General features: G+C 41.8%; 2 protein-coding genes across 5 annotated transcripts in view; both read left to right on the plus strand.

The window, feature by feature from the left end:
* zgc:110045 (uncharacterized protein LOC664755 homolog) lies at nt 1–10,175 on the plus strand. 2 transcript variants are annotated; one of them, XM_057048130.1, is made up of 14 exons: nt 2–506; nt 1,692–1,729; nt 2,907–3,011; nt 3,175–3,198; nt 3,303–3,335; nt 3,436–3,552; nt 3,705–3,836; nt 4,248–4,376; nt 5,484–5,573; nt 6,210–6,251; nt 6,637–6,712; nt 7,494–7,546; nt 8,472–8,641; nt 8,956–10,175. In XM_057048130.1, exons 3-14 carry the CDS (start codon nt 2,934–2,936, stop codon nt 9,314–9,316), a joined length of 1,305 nt encoding a protein of 434 aa, XP_056904110.1. In that variant the 5' UTR covers nt 2–506; nt 1,692–1,729; nt 2,907–2,933; the 3' UTR covers nt 9,317–10,175. The 2 variants fall into 2 exon arrangements, with proteins under 2 accessions (XP_056904111.1, XP_056904110.1); XM_057048131.1 differs by lacking the exon at nt 1,692–1,729 and having other exon boundaries at nt 1–506; nt 2,909–3,011.
* Nucleotides 10,176–12,716: 2,541 nt separating this feature from the next.
* The window catches only part of vwc2 (von Willebrand factor C domain containing 2), a 30,460-nt gene continuing 24,728 nt past the window's right edge, over nt 12,717–18,448 (plus strand). Inside the window, exon 1 of one of the 3 annotated variants that reach the window (XM_057048116.1) lies at nt 12,717–13,102. The gene's annotated coding sequence lies outside the window, so the exon portion shown is untranslated. The remainder of the gene's footprint in view (nt 13,103–18,448) is intronic. The other 2 variants (XM_057048117.1, XM_057048115.1) reach the window with 2 other exon arrangements.

Consider the following 18,448-nt stretch of genomic DNA (forward strand, 5'->3'; position numbering starts at 1 on the left):
TTAGTTGGGGGAAACTCGGCGTCCACGCTGCGTCACTAGCTTTACAGCGACATTGCCTCAGCAAAGCCCCTCTTCACCGTCTCTGTGTCTAACCAAGGTTGGAGATTTCTGTTTTTTTGCTGTTGCTGTTGCGGTGACTGTGACTGTAGCTTGTTCTGACTGTGCTGGACATCGTCCAGCCATCGAAGCTCCTTGCCCTGCCCTCAGGCCTGCTCCGACCGTGGATCTCCACGCAGAGGAATGCCTTCTTGGTTGGCTGTGACAGGGAGAATTAGGCAAGAGATGCGGGTTCGCTTGCCCTGCGTAGGAGCTTATCTTGGGCTAAGCTGAGGGACTAATAGCAAAGCCAGTCTCTGCTCCAGTCGCTTTGAGGGCACAGGGAACCATCTGTCCGCTCTGTGCATAACTGACAACAAAGGGGGCAAACACTGACCACCGAGTGCAAACTTAAAGACGCTTCATTCAGGAGATCAGCAGAAAGAGAAGAGAACGTTTTGTGTTTTGAGGTCAGTACTTGATTTTCATCAATTTTGCTGCATGAGAGGCCCGTGGCTGAGTGACAGCAGCCATAATCGGACTCTTTAAGAGTCATTGTTCGCCGATAATAACGATGCACATAATATGCCAGGCCGCAAACGCCGATTTAAAGTTTTTGTTCTGTGGCGTTTCTGTTCAGTTGGATATCTACAGAGAGCCGCCCTGCCTCTGCTCTGATGGGCTGCTCCTGACTCCCATTAGAGTTCATTTAAGCCGGTTTGTTTTGTGCAAGACTGTAAGCGAATTTAATTACCGTCCAAGCACCAGAGTCGGTTTGGGCTGTGGCGAATTATCACATTTGTTTGGAATGCCAATCGGTGAGGCCACATGCTCGTGGTCTTAGATGTGGCATTTATAAATAGAATGTTTTGATAAGCGATTAGTGGAAATCTTTATGATAAGATTGCATATTGAACATTTTAAGTGGAATTGTATTGAAATGTATCTTTACAGCACTACATTAATGTCATAAAGTTGTGCCTGCACTACAGTATAGTCTAATATATATTTGATTAAAAATGTGATGTTTAAGCCTCCTTTTGTGATATATCCTTTATAGCCAAACCCTTTGTATTATCTACTTATTCTGTCCATTCCCCCAGGGAAAAATGCACAATATTTTCTATTGTCTGGAGCACATTTGTGGCCATGTGTGAGCTCTGGGAGCTGGGTTGCTTTAGATGATCTGTTTTGTCATGGACTGTACAGTTTCTGGGCGCCGTTGTGCCCAAGTGTTTTGTTCGGAAGTCTTGAGTGGTTGCTGATGTGCTGGAGGTGACAGAAATAGGTCAAAAGGGTTTTAGCATTAGCTAAATAAATCCCAGTCTATAGGATTACACAGAGATGTTGCTGTTTATCTGACGTAGGGTTATTCATGGTAACTTTGTCATGACATACAAAGGGGAGAATAGTTGTTATAGCAATAAAACATCCTTGTCTCGTTTCTGGTGCCGTTTGTCTTAGCTCAGTTCAATATTACCAACAGCGTCCGAGAACAATATTTTATTAAATTTGCCTCAACTCCAGGAAGCCATATATTTATCTGATTGCTGCCACAGTGATATTTATATTATGGGCTACATTATTAAAAATGTGGTGTTATCAATATTGGGATGCTTGACTGAACCCCGCTGTATTTTTGCTCTTTCTTTTAGGTGTAGGATGGCATCATCTACTGTTTTTATTGGTCTTTGTGAGTATCTAAGCAACCCCTGTAATATTTGCGAGTGCATTATTCTTTTAAAGAATGGACTTTTGTGGAAATAGAAACATTAGAAGAATCCTTTTTAGTTGACCTTAAGATCTGTTTTTGTAAGTGGAGAATTGTAAGCTAAACAAAGCTAAGCTAACCCTGCAGTTCAGCTAATTTTAGCTCCATTTGTTCTGTCTGTTCTGATATGATTGATGCATCAGTCCTGTCACAAAAGTCTTACTTGAAGACTGTTTACTTTTATCTGATATTGTGCATCATGTTAAAATCCTGGAGGAGGATTGAATTAATCTTTAGATTTACTGGGAATGCCTCTCACACACTCCCTAGCATGCCACTGTCAATGAGAAGCAGGGTTTTAATTTTTTACTATCCTTTTTTGAATAAACTCAGAACCTCATGGCTCCCCCTTCATAGGGGCTGCTCTGTCTGTTGTGGTGCAGAAGGCTGCCATTTGTGAGCTGCATGGAGACCGATTCTGTATTCACTGTGCTGCGCATACTGTACAACCGATTGGATATGCGGCCCAAACGCCGACTGGTGTCGCTGCGATATGAAGTCACGCACACATCACCTGATCTCATAGCATTAGTGGCTTCCTTTGTATCTCATCCAAGGGAGTCACACAACTTGTGTTAAGCCAGAACTAAACAACCATCTCATGCGAAGGTTGTGAGACCTATCTAGCTGTAGGCTTTTCCCCTCCACTAGAGAGAACAAACAAAGTCTTTGTGGAGCGGTAGTAGGTTGTCCCTCGGATGACCTACATGACCTCTGGAGGTCATACGGACATTTTCAAACGGACATCCGTTTAGTTTCTATGAAATTAAGACGATGCAGGTCACGATCTTTCAGAAAGTGGTTTACATTTGGCTGCCGTTTTCCAGAAAACGCCCTTTGAGAGTAGGAAATAGTGCGCGTTTCCTGCAGCTGCAGCAGTTTGACTGTGATGAATAGGAGGGGTGTTAATAGCTGTGACGATAACTGCAAAATAGAGAGAGAAGATATGATCATTTCCGAGGTCTGCCTCCAACAATTATTTTATTATAACCCCCAGACTTTTGTAAATGAGAAATGTAGATCCTTGTATGTTTGACAACGTCAAATGACTAAAACAATAAAAGCAATAATGGCATTTAATGCATTTGTTTGTTTGCAGAGTGTTTTAATATATTTTTAAAAGACGATGTCTGACAAAGAAGAAATGTCTTCAGATGGGAGTCTGAATGTCACGCTGACGCTGAGGCTGCTGATGCATGGAAAGGTAATTGAAATTCAACTCATTCAGTTCTTTTGGTTCTAACAGCTGAGTAACTGGGCGGCTAATGCTAAGTCACAATTATTACATTCCACTTTGCATATCAGCACTTAAGACATTTTGTAGTATGATTTGCCATCTGCTAAGGCACTTATCTTCTCACTTACAGGAAGTTGGCAGCATAATTGGAAAGGTAAGTCAATTTCACAATCATCGGTTGATGCTTAATGACACTTACAGTCAGATTGTCCTGTTTTCTTCTCTTTATACAACTTACTGTTATATCATTTCCTCCAGAAAGGGGAAACAGTGAAGAAAATGAGGGAGGAGGTAAAGCATTGATTTCATATCCTTAGTGTAACACATAATTTATGGGCTGTGCATCTTTCTGCAGGATGTGGATGGTATAATTGTGTATTTGTATTTTCAGAGCGGCGCTCGCATCAACATATCAGAGGGATCATCCCCAGAGAGGATCGTCACCATCACGGGAGCCACAGAGGCAATCTTCAGAGCTTTCGCCATGATTGCACAGAAGTTCGAGGAGGTTCGCCGAAGCAAATCTACATATTCCCACATCCTTTTTTTTGTTGGGAAATTCGAATGGCCTTTTGCACCCAAACCAGCATGTGTCACATTTGACTTCGTTATAGTCTTTGTGGAAAAACATGATTCTGAAATGTTGTTTCTTTTTTGTAGGATATCAGCGCGGCGATGTCAAACAGCAGTGTGACGAGCAAGCCGCCCGTGACACTGCGCCTGGTTTTCCCAGGGAGCCAGTGTGGCTCCCTGATTGGCAAAGGAGGTTCCAAAATCAAAGAGATCCGAGAGGTAGGAGACCTTTTCGAAATTTTAGAATAAGAACTTGTTTTTCAGCACCCAGGGAGAGAATATTTTCTTAGGTGCTCTGGTGCTTCAAGTACCAAACACTTCAGTCAGACTTCTCTTGTTTATTTCCTTCTTTAAAAGATGTTGGTGCGTTTTTTTTTCTTGCTCGGCTGCTGCTCTTGAAAATCCCTCTGATTATGCCTAGAAAGATCAGCAGCCTGCATACGCACTCTGAATGGACAATATTTGCGTGCACCTCTTCAAATATTGGAGCACACATTTCTATTTGGCTTGAAGCTGCTCTCTGCATGTCAAACTATGTGTGGGATAATTTGGGTCTGCTTGAAACTGCTAAAAAGCTGAAAATTTTTATGTATTTATTTATTTTTTATTCCAATGTACGCCAATGTTAAGACCACAGGCGCTCAAGTTCAGGTGGCAGGAGACATGCTACCAGACTCCACTGAAAGAGCCGTGACCATCTCCGGCACTCCACAGGCCATCACTCAGTGTGTGAGACACATCTGCTCTGTCATGCTGGAGGTAAACACTGTCAAATTACAGATCATCTCCAAAGTCAACAGCTCTATTTAAGCAGCACACCATTGTGGTGCTCGCTCTTTGCAAGAATCAGTTGTTGTATGTGATTTAACCCCCTCTCCCTTGTGTAAACTCCACTCTGAAAATAATACGCTTCCACGTGATGAAAGAAAAGCAGATTAAAACAATAACGTCATTCTGACCTGCTGGCACGGCAAATTATTGAATGAGCAATCAGGAAGAGTACAATTTGGTGCAATCTTTTCAATAATTAACTCCATTATAAATTTGATGACTAAACTACTCTCAAAGTGCTGAATTATTTATGCACCGTGTTTTTGGCTTAGTTCTCTAAAGTGATTAAAGTTTTCAGCAACATATTATTAGGTCAAAAAGTAGGATGTTATAATCATAAGAGAATACTGGAGATTTTCTATATCACATTGACTCAGAATAATAAGGAACATTTATCCTTTAGTCGTTTAGCAGACGCTTTTGTCCAAAGGGACTTACAGTGAGAGACATCAATCAAGCCACTATGCAGATGAGATCAATGTGAATAAAACTACTACCTTCCAGTCCTAAACTACCAGGTACAGGTGCTCCTACCAACTACCAGTGCAGAGTTCTGAAGAGGGAGGGAGGGAGGAAGGGTATAAACAGGAGAGAAGGAGGGAGGAGGTGAGGCGAGAGAGAATGTGAAGGATAAGAACTGCTCAGAGAGCAGGTGCTCTCGGAAGAGCTGCGTCCTCCACAACTGTTTGAATCCTGTAAATAAACAAGATAAATTATTCAGCAATACAGCAGTTTACTTTCATATTAAACAGTTTGTCTCCCCGCTATTACACAATTGTGGGACTTAAATGATTTCTGTGGTAATTAGAATAGGTTTAGAATTTACTTCTTCCTCCTCTTTCCATAATTACATTTACTGACAGTTATTTTTTGCATTATTTGATCCAAATATTTAAGTTTCTCAGGCACAAAACTGGAAATGACAAAACATTATGCAAGTAAAAGCCGAGAGAGAAAAAATCCAAATTGTGCTGTATAGATTTGTGGTCTTCATTTTTACATGCAACAAATGTTTTCCCCTAATTTTGTTTCTAGTCTCCACCGAAAGGAGCAACCATTCCCTACCGTCCCAAGGCCGTAACCGTCGGAGTCCACGCAGTATTAGCGCCGCAGCAATCTGCTCACGTAAGCAGCCTTATGGGAGTTATTAAGCTATAATTGTAGCCAGTTTGTCAGAAAGATAATAGCTGAAAGGGCTCATTTGGAAGGGTTCTGGTGACGTGCTGCTCATTAGTCATATTTCCACCACTAGAGGGACACATTTGTGTAATTATAAAGCAATGAGCCTCATATTTTAATGCAGAAAGCAGATAGAGGAGGTGTTGCTCCTGCAAGTAAGTATTGAAACAGCAGTGTCTCAGTGCTCTGAATAGAAGACATTCACATTGATAATTGGCTTCCAGTGGTAAAATCTCGATGTGGAGATTAAAGCTCACATTTTTCACTCACTGGAAACGCCACTGTCCCAAGTTTTTGTGCAGCGTGTTCTGACCTATCAGACATCTGTTTGCTATTGAATTTCTGCTCATGGTCGAAGGGGGGTGTGGGTTGGCAGATAACTGATGAAATTCTGTCAAATCTATACACATTACAGCCATGGAAAAGTGGAACTGATTGATTTCCATAGATGCACTCAGTGCACTGAGCCTGACTTCACACCAGCTGTGACAAATTCAATCCGCAAGTCTCATGTTAGAGCGCGTCTGTACAGGTTTCAAAGATATATATCCTTTTTCCCCCTTCTGTTTCTTTCCCTCCCAGGCGTTTGCGATTCCTGGGCAGTACACTTTTGCACATCAAGACGTAAGTATATTCTTTTGAGTGAGTGACATCCACCCTGTCGACCTGCTCCTGCCCACGCCTTCTAAGCTACCACTACATCCTCTGTCCACCCTACTCTGCAAAGATGAAACACCGACCTTTTGACATGACTAACACTAACGATCAGTAGCGGCACGTGTCGATTGAAAAGTCAAGAAATTGGGATGCAATAATCACTTGTAGCCTTGTAGTCCGATATGTGACTGTGTTTTCAGATGACTGCTGCGAGAAGGGAGAATTTGTTCTGAGGGAAATGACACCATCTGTGATATTTGCGAATGTCAGATTGGCTGTGTATTGTAGCTGTCACCTCCTCTGAAATAATCCAGTTTGATTGGTTAGCTCTAACTTCCTTCCTACCCTGCAGTTGACCAAGCTTCACCAGTTGGCTATGCAGCATATCCCCCTCCCTTCCCTTGGGCAGAGCAACCCTACCTTCCCTGGTACGTACCCATGGCTCCTTGGGGAAGTCCATCTATCTCCCTGTCATCACTCCTCACTTAAATCACATCATCAGAATGTGCAGGAGTGTGGACCGTCACAGGTGTTTTTCTCAAAAGCTTTCATATTTATCCCGTGCACACCAATTAGGCAAAAAATTAGAAATAGAAAAGATTTAATGACACTCTGGCAAATTTGTTCTGTATCAAAACAATCTAAAAAGCTGGGGAGTGAAAAATTTATAAAGCAAAGCATGATTCTGACAAAAGAAATCGAGCAGTAGGAAAAAGCTGCTGAAAAAGTGCAGTTTCCTCAGAGGGAAATGTGGAATATTTAACCTTTTTTCCCCATTATTTCTGGTATTCTCCCCAAATTCCATATGTCCAGTCTACCTTTCCAGAATGATAATCAAATCCTAATCTCTTTTACCCATCCTCCACCTCTGCAACATTTCTCCTTCAAATCTAACACTGTCTTGGCCAGACCATCCTCAACTCTCCCACACTCATATATTTGGCCAAACTGACTCGAATTGAAACCAGATCATAGCAAGATTCTGATTGGCAGGGCTGGCGTCACAGAGGGCGCTGATTTTAACGTTAACTCAACCAGATTCTATGCGTATAGGTCCCCACCTTGAGAACTTATTTGGCTACATTCCGTTTTTGTTTCCCTAATTTAGCAGTGCACCAGTTAGAGTCAAAGTAGGGCAAGTTGTCATACCATGGAAGTGAAAGCCATTAGTGCCATACTGTTGTTCGCATTTGTTGTCCTACTTTGCAGGATTGGATCCATCTGCCCCCACAAGTTCACAAGAAATGGCGATACCTAATGATGTAAGTGCCACATTGTCTACTCTGTTAACCGTCCTTTATACCCTTGAAACACTTATTGAATGGGCCGATTTAATGTGAAAGATTTAAGCATGCGTATTCTGACGGTTGCCTTTTTTTAGAGGCAGCTTAATAGAAATTACAGCTTTAACAAAATGCTTTTCAAAGAATCCATAGCACCGTATCACTGCAGAAAACATCACTGAGCAAGTGTCAGTCACATATATGTATTCGTAATATCTGGAGCGCAGAAATACATGTGAATATTGTGGTAGGAGCCGCTTCACTAATCTAATATTATGAATAAAACAACAAACTGTGCTTCATAATCAGTCAAATTTAATCGTCTACTTTCTTTTCTGCTTGGAAAAGTAATTTGGGTAAATTGGACTCAAGGAAATAAAAAAAAATCTGTTCTGCCTTCTGGGTTGGATTAATAGTTGCTTTTTAGCTCATATTCTGTGAAATGTAGTCGTATAAGAGAGTGATTTTGCAATGATCACAGTTTCGCTCAGCCACTACATGAGCCAGGTCTGTTCTGGGCGCAGAAAATGAGCTGGTTCTGGATGTGCTGAGAAAGAGCCGAGTGGGCTGTTAAGCTGGCCGCTTCTCTATTGTAACGGTGCATTTACTGTACAAACATAAGTGTGGACTTCCATCATCCCATCTAACTCTCATTAGCTTGTCTCTCGAAAACATTAAAGTATTCCATTAAAGTGTCTGAAACAGAAAAGTAGATTCTATTTTGGAAATGACTCTCACCATAATATCATGATGCGTTTATAATGGAAGTTTAATGTGTATTTCTGCTGTTCGAATTTCTAGTCGGCCTCGTGTGCTTCCCTGTGTTGCGCTGACATTTAATTAGGAAACGTATGGAAACATGACCCGATTTGTTATTTACACGTTTCCTCCTCTCCCCTTGTAGTTTATTGGCTGCATAATTGGGAGGCAGGGCAGCAAGATCAATGAGATTCGTCAGGTCTCGGGAGCTCACATCAAAATCGCCAGCACTACTGATGGATCTGCCGTGCGCCAAGTCACGATCACAGGCTCACCAGCCAGTATCAACGTGGCCCAGTACCTCATCAATGCCAGGTAAGACAGTAGCCAGGGTGGCCACATCCAGCAAAGCTCCACGTCGCAGCCTGGTGATAAGACCACCATGCTCCTACATGAGGGATGAGTTATTGAACTCGTGCCGAGGCTGGATTTGTCCCACGTCACTGCGTCATTCTGTTACTACATTCAAATCCTTATTGTGATTTCTTTTAACACTTTCCTTTGATTCTTATTTTTTTTTCTCCTCTCTCACCTCCCCTCTCCTTCCTCCCACCCCTCCTCTCCCTTTTTCATTTCCCTCTTAACCCTGCGCCATCTCTACATGCCAACCCAAATATCCCGACCTGCAGCTTAGAGATGGCTAAATATACCATGCAGGCTGCTTCCTCTGCGACCCCAGTTGATCTCAACCTGGGCTTCTCTCAGTCTGCTCCCACTGCCTCTACCGCCGCCACCTCTATGGCTGTCCTGGCGGCCGCCAACCCAGCCCCTACCACCATTAATGTCCACTCTCCCTCCACCTTACCAGCCATCCAAAACCCACACTACGCCATTCCCGTTTCCAGCCTGCTTGGCATGAAAAGTCTCCCCCTTCTGGCTGTCCATCCAGCAGCCGCTTCCAGCCTAACACAGGGTTTGTCCCATTACACCGCAAAAATGCCAACTTCCGGTGTCAAAAAGTCTGAGCGGCAGAAGTTTGCCCCTTATTGATGTCTAGACAGTGTAGCTGACTGGTAAGAAATGATAATGAGTTAAAGTGGTTCGCTCAGGGTTAGAAAGGCCCGACACCTGTGCACACTTGTGTGTGTGCGTGCGTGCGTGCGTGAGAGTGTGTGTTTCTACAATTCAGGAGAGTGAACCAGGTGGATATTACCCAGTCCAACTTTCAGCTTGTGAATAGAAATTCATGTGGTTAACTCAGGCTTGTTTTATGCACTGGGGAATGATATTTTTCATATGGGATCATGTTACAGAGCTTTATCTGAGACCAGAGGAGATATTTCCCATGATGCAAAAAAAAACAAAAAACAACAACAAAAAAAACAATAAAAGAGGTAGCGTTTAATGTGCGTGATTAGTTTTTGGGTTTTTCTTTAGAGCAAATAGGCTGCGAGCAGAATAGGGATGAATAGTTGGCAGCAGACTGTTGAAATGTTTGTCTTTTATATTAGAAATTGGCATGCTGAGTATTTTTTAAAGGAATTGCTCCACTCTACTGTAGGCTCTCATCAGTGCTAACAGGCTGGGACGTGCTGTAGTAAGCTTGCACTGTTGCAGATCTGATGGGATTATCCTAAAGCCACACTGGTCCGAGTGGATTTCACTCTATGCAGTAATCCTGTAAGGAGGCAATGGATGTAACTCATTTATTCTTTCTGTGTCGTAGCTCCTTTCTTGTTTTTTCTCCAAACTAATGAGTGGAATATGTGCAGCAGCAGGACCGGACGCTGCTCGGTTGTGTGATACAAAAACCTTTTATGCACTTGTTTCAGGTATGGGTTTACCAACAATACAGATTTGTAATATTTGTCTGTGAACTGACTTTGAAATAAATTAGACTTTTTATGAACATGGGTTCTGTTATTCTTTTTGTTCATGACCGACCCTAAATATAATCATGTGTCCCCCCGGATGTGTGTTGTTTACGTTAATTTTGTGCCTAAATCCTTTAAAAGCAATTAATATTCCTCTGCTTCTGATTATAGTAAGTAATTTACAAGAGTGGGGGCCATTGGAGGAGTATTTGACCTCTCATGCCTTAGAGAAAACCTATGTTTTTGCTGAGTTTACTGCCAGTGGCAAGATAAGAAAATGCAGCATCTGTTGTGATGTAATGTTTGACAATTTTTCTACTTTTCCTTATAAATGCAAGAGGGTTGCATTACTCTGCAAAATAGAGAGAGACCAAAACCTAACAATGATCCAAATAGAACATTTCCCATTCTTATGTTATTTTACCTAGAAGAGAAAATGCATCCTCAGAAAAAAGCACAAGTAATGAGGCCAGCAGCAATGATTTTAAAGAGCAGTATAGAAAAGGTGGCCATTAGCACTTTGGACAAATGCATGAATATGCTAAGGTATACAAAACTGCGGCTGTGCACAACAGCCTGTGGCATTGTGGGTGTAGTTTTGTTGATGGGAGAAGGAAGAAGTGACTGCCTGGACAAACATTTCCACCTGCACTCTCCTGAAAAGGGGATGAAACTTGGAGTAACCTTGCTGTAAATAAAGCGTGTAGCGACAAACTCCCCAAAGCGCCAAAAAGAAAAAAGGCAAAAAAACATAACCTCCAGCTCCTCGTTAAACATAATGCTAATTGGCAGAGTTGAGTCCAATGTAGTCAGTCCATGTTTCTCTCCTCTGTCCCTGCATACCCCCAGTACTTTGTTTCATGGTTTTTCTTTGTTGTAATTTTGTTTTGCCTGGTTTAAACCGGGAGGCGACAGCTTCTGTCACAGAGGTGGGCCGTTTTGCACAACAGGGCTTCAAATGTTGAAGAGGCGATAATCAATAGTTAATGGGAGCAGAACTGTAATGCCTGTTGGTGAAAGGTGCTGTGGCTATGCAGATGTGTGCCCAGGGCGGTTACGGTTTCACGGGGAGCTTCTGTGATTTCTGGGCTGGGGTTCCTTTTAAGTAAACATGAGAATGAATAATTTTATTTGCACGACTATTTGAAAGGTTGCTAGTCAGAGCTGTCACTGCCTGCAAATCACTGCCATCAAATAAACTGTATCTTCCTGACAAGTCCTTGAGGACTATTTCTACCCCAGTTTCTTCAGTCGGTTCTGCTTCCAGTACACAATCTCATGTTTCAATATTTGTAATATTTAAAGTTTGTCCTGCAGTGAGTCTTAAATATACCAAACAAATACTCATTTTTAATGGATTAGATGATTTTCTTTCTACACCAAAAGAGAATAAACGAACAACTTCTGCTCATGCTGAAATTGAAAGCTGCAAATGTTTTCACTGTGTTTGCCCAAGTTTGCAATAAAGTAGAATAAGCTATGATCATAAAATATTAAAGTGTTTTTAAATTCTACCTTTGGTTGGAAGTATTCAACTGATTACCAGAGTATCTGTTCGGAATACATTAGCGTAATCGACTGCGTTATTATACATTAGAGAGCAATCTAATTCCTATTACGGCCAAATTATGTTGTAGTTTATTTTATTTCGAAAGTTTAAAAATAAATGGAAAAATAACCGTACAATAAATACAATACAAAACAGACAAAAGCGTAAGAAATAATTCACAAATCCGAAAAGGAATGGGAATAAGTAGTGATCCCACCCATTGTCCATAAATTAATAATATGCTCTTTGGCTTCGTTCTCATATAGTAATTAATTATTATACAGCCATAGGCAACACATATCCCTACTGCTACATCAATTTTAAACACATTTCAAACACCTTCGTTCTTGTATCTAATGAAAATCGTCTCTTTTAACTGGTTTAATGTTCGGACAATCCTTCAACTTGGACAATCCTTCAACTTGGTTGGAACCACATTCCAACCGTAAAACGTTTAGTTTCACCCCACAAATAGGAATGCAAAGGCTTATTTCTTGTTTTCCCAATACTCTGGGTATTCAAGCGAAATTCCCCCCCATACATGATAACCTGCTTCCCTTTTAGTGAATATTTTTCGAATGTTTCCAAGTTTTGCTTTCATGCCTCGCACCAGTTGGAGGCAGATTCCTGTGTAAATGTTCCTTTGCTATTATGTTCTTTAAAGGGGAAATATTTCACAATAGCCTGTGCTCCCGTGTAGAACTATTCATCTTTATTACACTTGCAGCCAATAATCTCAGCTCAAATAAACACTGCTGCGCAAATACTTTTATTAACCCGGCATAACGCTTACTGTCCAACGTTCAGAGTAGATTTTTTTTAAAATTCCCCCTTCCCTGTATAATGCATCCTATTTATCAAGACATCTAGACAGCAACCCATTGCCATAGAGGTGAGAAAAGTCAGGTAAAATTATTAATCGCGGTTGTGCGTGAAACAACCCGTAACAGTCTAATGATGGACTGATGACTGGACTATTGAGCTACGCCATCTAGTGGCCGTTTGTCTCTACGTGAACCTTAGCCCGCTCTCTCTTACCCCCCTCCTCGCCCTCGCTTGTTCATTGATTTATTTATTTATTTTCTTGTCACCGTGAGAAATAAAGTGGCACCAGAGAGCAGGGGCAGCGGTGTCCGTGCGCACTGTTCGCAGCGGCCGCGGAGACGCTTTAACGCCACTCACTGTGGCGATTAAAGTTGCGCGCAACACGCCGATGACCTGCGATCATCGTCTGAGGAAACTGTGCATTTGCCCGGCTTAACGAACGTCAGTTTGCATCTCTTCATCTCCACTCGTGGGCTGCCGCCGTAGCCCCGCTGTCCGTCAGTCCAACGGCTCCGTTTCAACCCCGCGCACGCTGACGGATACTCCGCGGACCACAGGTGAATATCTTCCCCCCTGCAGCTGTGTCAGGTACAGCTCGTTAAATTCCCGACCTGCGTGTCCGTATGTTTGCTTGAATGTCCAGGCACCACAACAACTTATTCCATAGAGGATGAATTGGCTGCAGTTTGGGTTTTTCTTGGTGTTTGCGCACGGTTTACTCACTGTGAACCCGTTTTGTGTTGCATCCTTTAATCAATCTTTTAATATGCACATGAGCGTTGCGGAGCTACGTTGCAGATGGCTGACAGTAAAAGGCTCCCGCACCTGTAGATGCTACAGGATCAACAACTGAGCTGTGTTTTCATGTGGGCAGGCTGTTCTGAGAATAAGCAGTGGGATTTCTGGCTGCACCTTCCTGCTCGCACTCCAGCGTTGGCAGCACGCAGCCAGCGATCTGCAGCCACAACATGCAATGCAGTGTAGTTTGTAGCAGTGTAGTAACTATAGGCATTTATAGTTCCCATCATAGTGCTGGTGCCGTGGTGCTGTTCTCAACACAAAGACACATATTTTAATCACTGTGGACTTTCCAAAAAAAAAGAAAAAAAAGGCTGTCTGGGTGTGACAGAGAGCACAGCCCCATTGATTGCTGGGCATCACCGCAGTTATATGGTCTGTTGTAGTAACAGGGAAAATAAATCAGCTTGATTTACTCTCGCTTTATATTTCCTCTGGCAGACCTTCTCTGACAGGCTCCTTTGTGTGTGCAGACGCTCACCTTGTTCCTCCGCACATAATACTAAGACTGCGTGACAGTTTTGCAAGCGTGGTTGGTTTTGCATTACGTGTTTAAGCAAACTTTCTTTTGATTTAGGTCACTCTGAAGATTTACAGTCGGAGGATAAAATTCAATTAGGCAGCCCCGCAGCAACCTTTACTCACTGGCAGATGGCTTAATGCACTTGGATTCTGCTTTCTTGTCCCTTATTGCTCTAATTGGATTCCATCATTTCACACTGTTTATCTGGATAGAAAGGGTTTTAATAATGTGGCATCATTAATTGAATATTTTCTTAATATTTCACATCTTATTTCCCTGATCTTTTTTTTTAATACACTGTTGCGTTCCCTGTGCTCCAACAGTGACTTGTAGGAATATCAGGGCAGTGTAGAATCTGTTTGCAGTCGATGCTGCGGCTGCTGTCTGTGGAGAGTGTTTTTCTCTTGGCGACATCCCGATTTTACAAAAGAGCATTGCAAGAGTCTTCAAAGACAATGTGACGAGCGGGCGCACCATTCCTGGTTTAAACTGAAGCTAAAACATCTGTCATATTGACATTTTCCAGCCAGATCAGACTTTCAGACACTGTTGTGACAAGCTACCGTAATTAAACTGTATCAGACAAAGGGGGGAAAATTCCTGGAGATGGTAGCACTGGCTCCATACATTTGTCCCCATTTGCGGCATCGATATTACGTGTGGGAGTGTCATCAGGATCCCGGAACATCTCTGTCTGAGCTACACCAACAAAGAACGCGAGAGGCAGATCAGCCTTAACACAAGTTGTCGTGCGTTATTGAAGCCACGCCAATTTGGTTTGTGTGAATAACACTATCTTAGTGGAGGCAGAGCAAAAAAATGTCCCCCTGAGGTCAGGGATTCGTGTCAAATCTTATTCCCTCTGCCGGGTAATGAAAATGGCAATAATTTATGAGTCATAAATCAATGTGATGGTGAGCTTCAGTGAACCATGAACTAGCAGCCAGGTTAAATTCCTGCTTGATTAATCATTGCTGCTGCACCTCAGCGGTTGACCGATTGGAAGATGTAAACAAAACACTTTGGCCTTTGACGGAGGCATTTACGATATATCTATAGTGACAAGTAAGACACGAGCCAGGCAAATGGTGAGCTTCCTCTGTAGGGGTGGAGCATTTGCACAGCAACAGCAGGGCTACGACCAGCACTCAGGATGAGAACTTTGTAATGGTAAATGGTGAGCTGAGGAGGAAAATGCTAATTTCTCCTTATAAAATTAGCAATTCATGAAAGGTAATTATCATTTTACGCTGCGCTATTGTGATTCTATGATACTAATGCATATGTAACTCATGGTGTTTTTTTATATGCCGCCGACCTCATAAATTATACAAATAAGACCTTCTCCTAATGTCTGATCTTTGTCATAACATCACTTGTTACTTTTTGCGTGAAATCATTTCTTGGGTTCTATATCCCCCATCTTTGCACGGGATTTGCAGGGTGAAGTCCCATGCTGAATCAAAACCTGCTATACTGCATTTCTGTTTGCAATGTGCAGAGAATTGGAAAAAAGGAGATGTTTGAGAAAAACAGGAGCCGTATTTGATGTACTGTCGGCCAAAATCCGCCCTTATATTTTGTCAGCCTGCAGTGAGACTGCGTAGCTTTATATTTAATGTAACTCACTATAGATTCATCAACAGTTGCTGAATTCAGTGTGCTAAAAGGAGCCAGTGGTAACAAACGGCATAAATGCAGATGCTGCATATTTCATTACAGTCAATGGAAAAGGAATATATTAAATTTGAATTTACCTCATTTGGTGACAAAGGACGTTTGCAGTAACCAACAACGTTTCATCGGGACTGGATTTATCTGTTGTTTGGAATGTAAAAATGATCAAATGATGGGGCTTTTTTTGACATCAATGAATGTTCTCATGTCATCCCAGTCGAAGAGAATTTGTGAGTTAGGAAATTCAACTGGACCTCCTTAAGTCTTTTTTCCAAGATGTTTCAATTCCAAGAAGTTTCAAAGCTTCTTTGGTCCTAAATGAACTGGTGGGCATCCCAGAGATATGGTGCTGAATCCTTGAAGCAATGTGGATCATAGTCCTCTGTTTCTTGGTTTTTCCAGATTCATGAAGATGCTTCTTTTACTCCTCTTCAATCCATCTTTCTTCTCTGGCCAAAACATGAAAGTTGCTGTTTTCAAATGAGTGTCCTTTAGTATTTAGGTGTAGATGGACAGCTGAATCCTGTCCTGAGGAGAGGGCTCTGCAAGTGTTGGACCATGCGTCTGTGCAGTCTGTTTGGTCTCGCCACTGTAAAGATCTATACATTCTTCGCTGCACTGGCTTCCAAAGATGTCACCTCACCGCATGACTTCAGCCGCAGTTACCACAGGGAGGAGACAACTTGTCCAGGACAACACACTTTCAGACAAAAGCCTTTACCGACCACATCAACGCACATCAAGTTCACCTGTGAAGATGTCAGGGATGGCAGATCTGTACATTGGCGAGACCAAACAGCCGCTGTCGAGATGTATGGCCCAACACAGCTCACACTCATTTGCAGGCAGCAACATTCTTCTTTTGGCCGGAGTAGAAACATAGTTCGGAAGAGGAGTAAAAGAAACATCTTTGTGGATCAGCATCACCCCCCCCCCCCCCCCCCCACACACACACACACAAAAACACAGCTGGAAAGACAGTGAGAGAGACAGAGACACAGCAAGAGAGCGACCTCCAGCCTTTAAAGAGCAATAACCATTCATACACCAAATTGGGGTTTAGTATCCTCCCCAAGGACAATTTGACACGCAGTGAGAGGAGATCAAACAACCGGCCATGTAGCTTCAGCACTCCCATTTGACCCCCGTGTCTCCACCACCACCCTTCTTTTATAATATTTGTACGGTACATGTGTTGAAATGCTAACATGAGTGGAAAAGGTAGAAGAAAAAGTAATTAATACAAAGGGATGAAGCACTATGTGCTCATTGTGACTATTTCTACACAATGGTTCTATCATTTTTAACTACTTTGATTATTAATAATGATATTTATTGCTATGGACTTCTACTACAAAATGGTTTTGTTTGTATTGAGAAAATATGCCGATTATCTATTTAGCAAAAGTTAAAATCTACTTCCATTCCAAATTAAATACACACGAATCTATAGTATAGGTTCAGAAAATGAGGCCATCTCACTCTGACAGTAAATTACTGAAAATAATGTTGTAGATTGAATCAAAAAGCCATAAAGTGATGAAACATGTGAAAGGATGTGTCAGGACTGTTGAACCCCAGAGATCTCCAAATGGAAGGATGCAGCGCCGGTTTATGTACCACTCACTTTTCCCACAACCACCGAGTTGTAATGATGAAATCTCTTCAGTGTTGCGGCTGTTCCACCTGTCGACAGGCGTAGGTTCACATCCCATCACACAGCTGTCAGAACACGACTGTGTCTCTCAATGCTGGACGATTACAATCATTCAATGTTCTGTCCCCATACATCATGTTTTTTTATTACCTTCGCACATACAATTGTGTTTTATATGGCAAAGCCATATAAATCTTCACATTCCCTTATATAAATCTTAAATTTTTCCCATCTAAAAGCAATTAAAATAACATTTAATAATTAGAGACAGATATATTCAGTATTATGTGATTGCAATTAAAGTAACAGAACTGAGACAATGAGAGGAATACTTATATTGGTTTGATGAATACTTCCTTTACTTCGCACTAATCAAAATGTGAACTAGCAAACAAATACAACTTTTTTCATAATTGAAGCCCTTCAGCATTTCAGAGATATTTAGTCATGACAGTTGCAGAAGACAGGGAGAAAAATAATCACTCAGTATGATGGCTTTTCATTAAAAACTAAACAAAAATACTGCTAATTTTTAAGTGGTTGTGTTACAGAGGCAATTATGTCGAGCAGACCTGCGAAAATGGCAGAGATGTTGTTTGTTATTCCCACTTACACAGATTTAAGTAGGTGTTTAAGGGCATCATAGGTGTGTACAGTATGATGTCCGATGATGGCCTTGAGTTATATAAACTCTGGTTTTTTTTACCAGCTGATGACTGGAAGCAGAAATCCTGTAGGTAACTGAAGGCTTTGCTGAGCTTGGGTGCTTTCAGTGGGTTCTGTCAGGTCTCACAGTGGCATCACTGAACCATTGAAGACGCTGTAGAGCACACATTATGTCCTTATTACACTCAATATTGTCCCAAAATTTCATCGGCTTTATTTTCCACAGACTTTTAGACTACATAATAACGAGGTAGTTCATACTTGTTCTTTCATATTGTAATCTTAGAGCCAGAATGCCTTTGCAAGTGCTTCAGATAGGCCAGTGAGGCAAGAAATGAATTCTCTGAGGGGCTGTAGGGCAAAAATAAGTCCACAACCTCTCTCCAAATAGCTTGTACTGTAAATTTGACTTTACCTTTGCATGAACCTGTGAAATGGTATCGATATCTATGCACATTATTTCTGTAAATTGCAGTACAGATAAGATCTGTAGAATCTAATGAAATTGCAGATGTTTTATTGTTAATATTAACCAGGCAAGACCAAAACATGCGAATATGGCAGTCTTTCGGAGCTTCTCCTGTTCTCTGTGCTTCTTTACATAAGCCTAATG

The sequence above is a fragment of the Takifugu flavidus genome, chromosome 11 (assembly GCF_003711565.1).
Source record: "Takifugu flavidus isolate HTHZ2018 chromosome 11, ASM371156v2, whole genome shotgun sequence".
NCBI lineage: Eukaryota > Metazoa > Chordata > Actinopteri > Tetraodontiformes > Tetraodontidae > Takifugu > Takifugu flavidus.

Coding starts and splice junctions, on each gene's coding strand:
- zgc:110045 (XM_057048131.1), top strand. CDS start 2,934: ATGTCTGACAAAGAAGAAATGTCTTCAGATGGGAGTCTGAATGTCACG. Junction 5,574..6,209: donor CGCCGCAGCAATCTGCTCAC/GTAAGCAGCCTT, acceptor TTTCCCTCCCAG/GCGTTTGCGATTCCTGGGCA. Junction 6,252..6,636: donor ACACTTTTGCACATCAAGAC/GTAAGTATATTC, acceptor CCTACCCTGCAG/TTGACCAAGCTTCACCAGTT.